At 38.3% G+C, this 11,890-nt stretch overlaps 1 protein-coding gene across 1 annotated transcript in view; it reads left to right on the forward strand.

Annotated features, from left to right (window-relative positions):
* The first annotated feature begins 3,546 nt into the window (after positions 1-3,546).
* The window catches only part of slc7a10a (solute carrier family 7 member 10a), a 30,205-nt gene continuing 21,861 nt past the window's right edge, over positions 3,547-11,890 (forward strand). The window contains exons 1-2 of the mRNA XM_042484249.2: positions 3,547-3,760; positions 11,200-11,404. Of these exons, the coding sequence (XP_042340183.1) occupies positions 3,655-3,760; positions 11,200-11,404 (311 nt within the window). The 5' untranslated portion in view covers positions 3,547-3,654. The remainder of the gene's footprint in view (positions 3,761-11,199; positions 11,405-11,890) is intronic.

Genomic DNA, 11,890 nt, shown 5'->3' on the forward strand with positions numbered 1-11,890 from the left:
ATGAAAGGTCACAGGGATTTTGACCTCTAAACACCGTATTCTAATCAGCTCAATGTTGAATCCAACTGAATGTTTGTTTTCTTTGTCAAATCTAAAGAAACTCCCTTAAGGTGTTATTGAGATATAGTTTTCACAAGAATGAGACAAATGCAAGGTCCCTGTGACCTTAACCTTTGACAACCAAAACCGAATCCATTCATCCTTGAGTCAAAGTGAAAAATTGTGCCAAATTTGAAGAAATTCCCTCAAGGTGTTCTTGAGATATCACATTCACAAGAATGAAACAACCTAATGAATTAAACATAATGCCTCTGGCCTAGCCTTTCACCAGACTAAGGCACTTTAACAATGGCTTTGTTCGATTTAACTATCCCAGTGAATCATGACGGTCTGAGAGCAAGTCAGTCAGTCTTCATTCACCTACGCTTTTCCTACTGTGACATGTCAAAATGTCTTCTGTGAAAAATGCTCCCACATATGACTTTTTGCATCCACCTGCTCACTTTTCTGCTCTTTCAGTATCTGTTGCCACTTCAAGCAGATGACCAAGAAAGCTACGTGATGGTGTGACAAAAAACTGATAAAAAATAATTTTTGTGTGAGGCAGGTTACTAGCTATCACCTGGCCATTTCCATATGGGAGCATCTGAGTGTTGATTGATGGATTTTTGGCAAGCAAATTATTTCACACAATAATGAATTTGTTCTCAGGTGTTGCATACCAGATTTATGCCAGGGCTGAACTGACTCAGTATGGAATTATGTTTGCCTGTTGAGGTGCCTCAACTGCCCCACTCATAAACACATCTTTTCTGAATGAAATATGTTGGCAGATTCTGTTTTTTTGCAATGCTAGCAGCACGACTCTATGGTAGGTTATGTCTTTTAGTCCTTCTGTCAACAATTGTTATCAACATAATATACTAGTTAGGCCCATTCATGCCCAAAGTTACCCATTTGAGGTGACGGGCTGCATGAGTGGCAGGCTGTCTACTGATAATGTCCTTAGCTTTCAGTCAGATCCACAGCGCCAGGCTTCAAAACATCCATTATTAACAGTCTATGGTGAGCACATACTGTATGCATTACTGTGTTTACATAAAGCCTAACAGAGCAACTAATGCAACTGTTTATAGTCCTGTTTTCTATTTATTATTCAAATTATTGAACTCAGTCTTGTTTGTTTCTGCATTTATCACTCAGCCTGTCAGTGACATATTTCGTAATATCTGTGTTTTCTAATTCCATATTTATCTTGTTCAGAAATACAGTGAGTCAACAGAATGCACCTGTATACCATCACAAGGGAAAGGTAGTCAATAAATTGAGAGTATCTGAATGTTAACCAACTTAATCTTGTGGCTGACTGAAGACAGTGTGTTGAACAGTATAGTGTCGACCCTCCTCCACGTTAAAAGCAAAGGGCTCATATTACAGCAGCCCTAAGGGAAAACAGACACACCTAATCCTGTCAGACTAACAATAATCTATTTCCAAGGAGGGGCAGGCAGACGTGTTTGTAATATTGGTTTGTAAATTTGAAGGAGTTTGCCAAAAAAAAAGCAATAAAATTTGATAATTTCTACATATTATTTTGTATTAATTGAAGAGGACAGTTTCCCTGTGCGGCTTGATTTGTTAATCTTTTTTAAACTACTAGCAGACATCTTTGGGTTTACTATGATCTGGTGACATATATTCCAACTACACATTTACAGCGTGCAAGATCAAACTGAGCTAGGTCATGACGATACAGTGTGTTTTCAGGGGTAAATAAAAAAACATACATTTAAACTTTTATCTTGGTGGATGCTAAGTTTAAAAAAAAAAAAAAGTAAAACATACATACTTTAGGTTAGGCTTGTTAAAGGTTCTGTATGTAACCTGTTTCTAGTGACCTTTGCTCCGGTATATGCACTCTGTAGCTGCAAGCAAGTGGCTAGGAATTCAAGACTGACCATGACCGACCACCATCCTGTTTGTTGCGTTAACAAAACTAGAAACATTACACACTGCAATGTTCCTATATTTCATTTGGGCATATGGCTCCATAAGACTAAGTATCTTGCTGTTTGCAAATTACTTTATCAACGGCAGATCCATGACGAGTAGCAAATCAATGGCTAACCGTATCTCACGTTACCGTTAGCTTGTTAGCTAACTCCATGACTCTGTATCACTCCTGGCTAGTAGAAAGCACTTTGTATCGTTACATTACTTATTGCTGAATAAATCAGTATCGTTTACCGAAAATATAAATCATGAATCACATTAGCTGGGGAGGTAACTTTGGAAGCTAGCTAGCTAACATGTCCAATCAGATAGTATTTTGCTAGCAATAACGCTAGTGAGCAAGCAAGCTAAGTTAGTCAGCTAGCTGTAAATACGCAATGCTGCATTGGTCTGGTGTTGGTTGGTATTAACCCTTTGAAACCAGAAAAACAGGTTTGATGGATAGAAGGCAACGAGTAACTTGCCAAGAAATGACCCGGAAAATTGAAGCAATTAGTAAAAAGTTACGAGAAAATTATCTGAAAATATGCAAAAAAAAAAGAAGGGAAATCAGAAACAACAAAATGACAAAATAATAAGATATCTATCTATTTTATATATTTTGTTAGATTTGTTTCACAATTTTAAATGTAAAACCATTTAAATTATAAATAAAGAGATTTCCCCCTTTTTTGTGTGTAATTTCCTAACAACCCTAATTGCTGAGGTAATTTTCTTGTCACATTTTACTTTTTTTTTGCAATTTGCAATTTGCAGTACCCAAGTCTCTAAGTGCCTTTTTTCCCCCATGTTTTCGAAATAAATCAAACCAATTTTCTCAGGTTTCAAAGGTTTAAAAGCATATGAAAGCCTTCTGAACACAGCACATTAAAACTGATGTCAATCCAGGTTTAAAAGGGTTAATTGAAAGGCCTATGCACATGGAATCTGGGTAGTGTAATTAACAGCCAGACCATCCCTGAGTCCATATGAATTAGATAACATTAATCACTGACACCATCTTGCTTCAGGTGTTAGATCCCTGAATCTTGTCACACATTGATCTCACTGACATTTGTTGTAATGTGTGTTTTCATATTCATCTTGTTCAGAATGCACTTGTACAACATCACAAGGAAAAGAAGTAAATAAAGAGCATCTAATGGTTAACTAACAAATCTAATCTGGGCCCACTGGGTGAAGAAAGTGTGTATAACAAAAGTGTTGACCGGCTTCCACTTCCAAAGCATAGACTCAAATTACAGTAGCCCAGAGGGAAAATAGACTCACTTGAATCCTGTCTGGCTGACAACAAGGAGTGTCACAGTCATTAGTGTAATGTTTGTTTGGAAGGTTGGGAAGTTGGGTATGTCCAAACTCAAGTCAGACAGAAAAATATCATTAGCCTTAACATATTCATTTTTATATTGAGCAGATTAATTATGTATTTTTTCACCCATCATCACTTTTGTAATCTTGTTATACCTTTACATCAGCCCACCTGAGGCAAGGTGGTGCCGCCAGTGGTGAGTGGTGCGCATGCGCATGTCCTCCTCATCAGTAGGATATTATAAGGGCAGCCCGGAGAGCGGAGCGTGGTTCAGTCTACAGTAACTGGACCGGACCGAGGCGGGCAGGAAGCACACTTGCAAGGCGGATGAGATGGAGGACAAAGAGAAAAAGAAGAAGGATAAAAACTCCTCCAAGAGCGACAGAGTGACTTTGAAAAAAGAAATTGGACTGATGAGCGCTTGCGCTATTATCATCGGTGAGTGTGTGACAGCTTTTGTTAAATGGTGTATTCATGAAGAGCGGGTCGATACGGGTAATTCAGCTACAAGAGGAAACGTGTCTGAGCGACCGGCTGAGAGAATGATTATTGTAACGTGGCGGGTGTGCAGTTGTTTCTAGTTGTTAAAATTACAATATCATGACACGCAGCAGGAGACAGTCAAAGAGTGGGTCAAGTTTTGTTCGGGTCCGGATGTACTGTAAGAAACGGAGGGGACATGAGTTTGACTTGTCATTCAGAAATGGTTTCACTGTCTGGCTTTGGCACAAACCGCCAAAATACGCACAGAAAGAGTGGCTTTTACGCGCTGATGCTCGCCGTCTGATGTCTGGGTCCAGTTTTAGGTTTTGTGTGGAAACTGTTGCATCAGTCGGGATGATCTGAATATGGACATGCCTACGTGGCTGGATCCCCTCACGTTGAACTTTAAAGGCATGCACACAAAGCACAGACTCCATATGGTTCTGTGGGACAGTTGAGCATAAGCCCTGTTACAGTAACAGAGTTAAGGGCTCAATTCCCGCGTATTTCTGTGAGTACAGCAACGCAATACTGCTGTTCCGTGCATCTTATTATCACGCGCTCATAATAAAAATGCACTCGTGCTGCAGCACCGCACATGTGAGCTGCATCAGAGAAATGCAGCCATAGAGAGAAGTCTGATTTGATACAGGAAGTTGCGTTGTTGTAAACCGTTTCCTGTACATCACGATGTACTGAGCGGTGCTGTGGTGTAACAGTGTGAACAACCTCAACCACAGCAGTAACCCAACAGGTTGCAGTATGTGCTATTCTAATCTGACAGTCATTCAGAGGGTTCCCCAAGCACCACTGCCAGCTGATAACTGGCCTCTGGCCTCTATGGAGGTGGGGCAAGCACAGGCTACTGACATCAAGTCATGAAATGAATTTTGTCATGAGGTCATGAAGTTATTTCTGTGTGAGACATTCTGTTCTTGGAGTGTATTTATTAGATGATTTAACTCACCTATTATTGAATGCTACGGAGTGTTCACTTGCATGTTTTAGTGAAGGCAAACTCTGTAGGACTATATTCAGCATTGTACTATTTTCAGATCAGTTAATTAGCCTTTATTAATACATTCTTACTGCTTACTTAAAATATATTCACTTTCTAGTCAGATTATAATATGAATAAAGAGTATCCACGAAGAAAAGACAAGACATAACTGGACAGATTGTGACGTACTGGTTGAATGAGAATGTATAGTGAGATCACCTTGCTTGCTGACATTCCGCACTAATTGCTTTTACCTCTGGAGTTACAATTTAATTGCATCTTGGAATGTGCTGCTTTTCCATCCATGTTTTTTCAGCCTCAGTAAATCACCTACTATATGTGTGTCCATAAAACAGGGGTAGTGGAGTCATAGAACTCAGACTGTGTTTGGTGCCAGCTACACGTTATGAAGCAAAAGGAATGTGCCATTGATAACATACAGTACTGCCACGACTTTCATAACTCCCAAGTGTACCTCTGCTGACAAGGTCTCCAAATGATAAGGTCTTTCACCACAAGTGGGCGGATCCCTCATGGTAAAAGGGATGGCGGTACAAACCAAGATGACGGGAAGCTGAGGACAGATGTTAGACATTATAGTTTGTTAAACTGTGGTTTCTACAGCAGTTTTTACAGTGCTGATTACCCCCTGTGCCTGCAGCCCACAGATCCCCATGTGTTACAGTTTATAGTATGAATATAAATGAAAATCGAGTGGAAAAGTATTTTACTGAGCAAACAGGTACAAACCCACTAGAACAAATAATTGTCAGTTTTATCATTAAATCAACAAACGGGTGGAAAATGAAAAAAATCTGTGGCATCCGAAGCGGGCTTCAAGTGTTGTCAAGTGCTATTATTATTTTATGGCTTGTCTTTATAGGTCACATCTATTATACTTTGATAGAGGCTAATATCGTCCCAATTCATACTCATTCTTTGGCTTGCTTGCCCAAATTTCTGTTCATTTGGCAAGCTGCAACTGCTTTGCTAAACTTTCAAAGTGCATCCACAGTTCTGACTGCTTTAGAGCCTTAAGGGTTATGTACTTTGTCTAATTTAATACTGCTGGTGTGAAATGAGTGCTTAAATCACTCAGGTTGATACTTACCTCTTGCCAAGTCTTTTCTGTGAAGCACAGATGGAGTGAAGCCTGCGCAGCTCGTACACACATACAACTTGAGTCATGCTACTACCCACCAGATACAGCCTACTCACATATCCAACACCCCTCTGCAGTGAGGTGGACAATTGGCTGCTGCCTCTCTGTGTGCAACTATTTCTGCTTACATTTAGGGCTAGACAGTAAAGCAAATGTATCAAATGACAAACTCTAATCAAACTGAGTAAGTCCCACATAGATATGACAATAACATCTAGGTTAACCCCTATTTCCTCATTTTACCAGCCCCACCTACACTCCAGCAAGCATCTGCACATTGTCTACCCTCAGGGCAAGTCTGTTATCATCACTGTCATGCTTGTTAATACTGGTAGGATAGTTTCATGATGCCAAAGAAAGACATTTACTTTTCATACAAGCATACAGTCTGAAATGACAGTGTTTTTTTTTAGTTTCACACAGGAGAAACTAAACTCTTCACCATGATTTGAAAAAATAATGGTGATTAATCTAGGCAGTCATTTTGACACCATTTCTCAGCTAAAGTACGAGGAGGATGAGAGGGTCAGTAGGATTCACGCTTTCAGCCTGCGATGCCAAACTTCATGACATAACAAACACAACATAGGCATTATGTAACGACACCGCATCTCACCACGGCCTCCACAATCAAATCTGACAGTGATAAATGCACCGTTCGGACCTCCCATCTCCCTGTGCATCATTAGGGAGCATTCAGAGCTGCTCCAACGGGTAAACGGCGATGGTGTGCCTCACTGGGTTTCAACAGCTAAAATGTTTACAGTGGAGAGGACAGTGTTATATTTTTTCGTGACGACTCCTCTTGTCCCAAAGTTCTCCAAAGAGGAGGAAAAACATGGACCACAGTGCAAAACATGTTTTGCTTAGACAGCTGCTGTTTGGTTACTTTCTCGTGCGTGTTAGTTTTTGTTTTGTTTTTTCTTTTCATAGGGGGGTGATGACATGCGAGTGCCAGGCTGGATTTAAAATCATGACATGGTGGCTTATTAGGATGTGTCCTAGCCAACTGAGCCACCAGGGGGCCTGTGTTTATCCCTGTTTTGGGTACAGCTGAGCCAGGACCTCAGTGAGCCATGTTTCCACTGCACCACAAGGCCAAATTGGATAAACCATTTTTTCTTATCAGCTATTAACTGTTGTTGTGTTATTACATACCTGGGACAGGTGTTGCCTCTATGTCCTCTGTGGCTTTTGTAGGTTATTTTCTACAAGTACTGCATATACGGTATGTTAGACACAGTCTCACAGAAATACATGAAACTGACACAACCTCAACATAACGCATTACATGGTGGTGGGCATGAAATGTGTAAAATTATGTGCTTGCAACGCAAAAACAATGCCAAGTTTATCAAGACTGGGCACAGTTTGGTTAGGTGTAGGGAAAGAAAAACACTTGGTGAGATCAGGGTTGACGTTAGACTTTTTTTTAAAATTCCAGAATTCCAGCCTTATAGGACAACTACTGGACATAAAGTATTTTTTTAAATAGCTATAAAATAGCCTATAATGAAACAGCAATAAAACACCTAAAATAAAATAACTTGAAAATAAGCTAGCCTTAAGAAAGAAGCAGTCTGTTGGACAGAGTAACTAATCAGAGGTTTAGTGGCAGAAGCAAAGGAGAAAAAGGACTTGGTGCACCAGGTGTCACCATAAATCACAAAGGGCGTTATTCACCAACTGGCTCGCCGCGATGATGTGAAGCACATCTCTGTTCTGATGTACGAGAACCAATGAGTATTAAAGGTCTTCCCGGAAAACTTGATCTGTGACGCCATATGTATGCTCTGTATGGCTTTGGTGTATAAATTGATCCTTCCATAATGAAAATCCTAAAATCTGAATCTTAGGAGTCATTGTCCGTAACCGATTTTTCCTCATCATTGGGTGAGAGGTGGGGTACACCCTGGACACGTCAGCAGACTATTGCCGGGCTAATAATAATAATCACCACTGTGTTATAATAATAATAATAATGATAATAATAACAATAACAGTTGTTATAATTATTATTATTATTATTATTATTATTATTATTATTATTATTATTATTATTATGATAACACAGCATTGATGTGGAAAAAAAATAATTTTAAGAAAAGACGATTGAATAAAATGTAATATTTATATTTGGGTAAAATAATTGTTTCATTATTTTAATAATCAAAAAAACATCTTTAGAATCATAAATAAATTAATCTTTTGTATTTATTCATTTTGCACAGTTTAAAACATACAGAGAAAAAAAATAACAAGAAAGACAGGTAATATACAGTGCAGGGAGAGGCAAAAAACCCAAAGGGCTTATTTAAAGCCTCTACCTAAAAAACTTTTCTGAATTATTAAAAACTTAAAATACAGGAAGAACACAAAAAATAATACTAATGATGCCAAATTAAAACAAATATGTAAGATAACAACAATAACAACAATAATTAAGCATATGGTATAATATGTATATACATCTATGTATGAGTGTGTGTGTACGTGTGCATGTGAGGGGGATTAGCTTTTTCTATCAACCCCTGTGCAATTTTAATAGTATGCATAATAGAACACATCTTCAAATAAAACAAATAAGGCATGGATAACAATACAGAAGTAATTAAATGCTTTTTCAAGCATCTTCTGTAACATTGTATGGAGATACAGTTTTTTGCCAAATAAAAGAAGTCATTCCATAATTTGCTTCCCCCGAAATCTTATTGAAAATTGACAGTGAACATGGTGTTTTAATAATTATATTGATGTTATACCACATTTTACTGCAGTTTCAATTTCTCTGTCACAGACATGAGGAAATACAAATATATGTTTCAACCTTTCCTTTTTCAAAATAAAAGCCGTCTGACAACGTTCCTGGCCATGTTGATATGTCCTTTTGATGACACAAGGCGTTTTATTGTGAAATATTTGCAGGGAATGTGTTGTTTAGAATGCAGGGGCATGCAGGGCTTCATAAATGAGTGGAACATGTGCTTATAATTGTGGTATTACTGTACTCGTGACTGCAGGTAACTCTGCAGCAGCATCGCAGTGTGTGAACACTGCAAACGTGCAAGATGAGGAGGAGGCAGGGCGAGGGTGCACTGCTTATGCATGTAGTGTGTTCTGGGTGTTATTCAATTTTTCTTTCAAACTCAATGCAGACTAATTTGTAACAATGTTTGAGCGCTGCCTGGACACAGATGGATGGAATATGTGGCTGAGATGACAGAGTCACAGAGGTTACTGAGGCGCCTGAGAAGGGGTGAAAACTAGCATGTCTGCCAGCGTGTCATGTTCAGAGCCGATAAATACCCAACACAACTGCAGAGTCATATGTCCTGCATATGAATGCAGATTGTAACTTTTGGCACTAAATAAAAAAAGCCAGATGTTAGTGTTAGTGGGGGTTTTGTCTAGAGGGAAAGGGGCATGAGTTGTATGAAGAGACATTAACTTTCACGTCTGTCATACATTGACATACAGGCTAGTTTGTTTACACTCGACAGTGATTTAAGTTAAAAGCTGATCACATAGCACTAGTTTCAGTCATTAAGCTGCATTTAGGTCTGTGCTGTCAGACGACTTTAGAAGCATAAAATAATGATTTGATTGAGGTTTTCAATATAGCAGCCTAAAAATAACAAAGATGGAAATATAGGCCCTGCTAAGACTATGCTGATGTCTGCAGTCATGTCTGTCAAACATCTCTACATCTAACTACACTCATTACCAAATGATGGCTACAAAAACAAAGTTTGTTTGCTAATTCAAATCGAAAGGAGAAAAAAAGAGAAAAAAATTGTCAATTTTCTTTGTCATTATGTGAATTGAAGTTTTGGTCTTTTTTCTGTATTTTGTCATACATGCATTCTTTTTCTTTTTGCTCCGTGTCATCCAAAATTAAACCTTAAAGTTGCAACACCTGGTATTAGGGTGATTTGACCTCTGACCCTTAACCTCATGAGTGCATTGATACAAGTGAGCCAAATACTTACAATGTAAAAGTCCCAAAATAAAACCAGATCAAAAACGGTCAGTAAAAAGAGATTTTTATTTTAAATGTTTGGGATGTTTAACAAGGCTCTTAGAATTTCTTGGCGGCTGTTTAGTTTTTTCTTTGTCATATCAGTTTTTGTTGTCGACCTTTGAGTTTGTCTTAAAAAACCTGCATATGGATATATCTCAAATTATTAAAGGTTCTGTATACAACATTCAGAGCACTTTTATAGCAGCAAACAACTATTTTACTTTGAAGAGATGCAACAGAGTACTGGCGTCCTAAGCAGAAAATGAAGTCATTACTACCTGTTGTGTTGTTTCCTTTGTTGTGTTGTTGTGTCCAGACAGCTCATATGCTCTAATATATGTTGAATTATAAAATATACATAATCTTAGGAGGTTTTAAATGTCAACATTACTTCCTAGTTAAATAAATGTTATGAGTGGTTCATCAAGCCCCACAACTGATGAGACTTGCTGTGTCAAAGTGACTGCTCCTGGAGTACCTTCTTAACTACTGTTTTATGAACTATTAGGCACCGCCTTAACCCTTAGGGCCCGCTTTAATATTACACACACACGTATCACTCTGCGCACAAATTGCACTTTTTAAAATCAAGCATTAAAAATATTATACATTAAAATTGTTTTCTACTTTCATTGATTTTTTAACCAACGTAAGTCCTAATCATAAATATCAAATATTCAAGTTTCAGAATTTTAACCCTTTAAATGCCAGGCTTTTTCTTGTATGATGCCACTAAAAATTATTATCAATATACCACATGCTAAGGAGATTTTTATTATCACAGCCTAGGATATGTCAATATTTAGCCGCAACATTGATTATCATATGCCAAATACGGTAAAAATGATGTCATTGGGTGGAACAAAGTAAAAATGACAAATTCCAAGGCCCAAAATGACACCCAGAAATAATGCAATGCATCTTTTTATGCTTTGATGGCTGTGGGATCATAAATTGAAGTTTGAATAGGTTTCAATGGTCCATTGTTTTGCTCTTAACAGTCTGAACGTAACAGTTTTTTTTACACTGCATTTTAGACTTATTGTAGGAGCTGAGCTTAAAAAACTCCAGAATTAAACAAAAGTACACAATCTTGACTAAATATATGCTATATTCATGAACACAGCCTAAATTATCAAAAAATGAAGAATGAGAAGTGCATAAAACATGCCAAACAGTCCCTGAGAGTTAATCTTTGTTTTACTCTTCAGGAAACATCATTGGCTCTGGGATATTCATCTCACCTAAAGGAGTGTTAGAGCATGCGGGCTCAGTGGGGCTGTCACTCATCGTCTGGGTTTGTGGAGGGGGGATCTGTGCCCTTGGATCCATGTGCTACGCTGAACTAGGTGTCACCATCCCAAAGTCTGGAGGAGACTATTCATACGTTACAGAAATCTTTGGAGGGCTAGTGGGGTAAGTACAGTTGTCATTTTTGTCCTGTTAACCTTTTTTTTCTTAACTAACAGTCCAGAGTCTGTACACAAGAGGGCTGGTTTCATAGACTGCCTGTGTGGAACCAATCAGCTCTTAAGGTCTTGTGACTTTCATATAGTCATGTGACATGTCAGCTGATCACAGAGCAGTATTGTAAGACTGAGAGGGTCTAACATGCCTCGCACTGTGCATGATTGGCTCATTTATTTGCATGATACGAAGAAAATGATACAAAATTATAATAAAAATAATAAAAAATTATGTAAAATAGAGAGTCACGGTCGCAGTGAGATAAGGCATACTATATTCTGGTTTCAGCGACAGTTTCAAACTGCTATAAAGCACTTTTTTCACTGTCTCATCATGTTTGAGCTGTGCTGAGCAGCTCTGTGCAAAAAATGTGACTGTGAAGTCACAGACAGCAGCAAGAGCTCCTTTTCTGTCTAAATACAGCCACCACATGGA

The sequence above is a fragment of the Plectropomus leopardus genome, chromosome 1 (assembly GCF_026936395.1).
Source record: "Plectropomus leopardus strain MGB_pleo_1.0 chromosome 1, ASM2693639v1, whole genome shotgun sequence".
NCBI lineage: Eukaryota > Metazoa > Chordata > Actinopteri > Perciformes > Serranidae > Plectropomus > Plectropomus leopardus.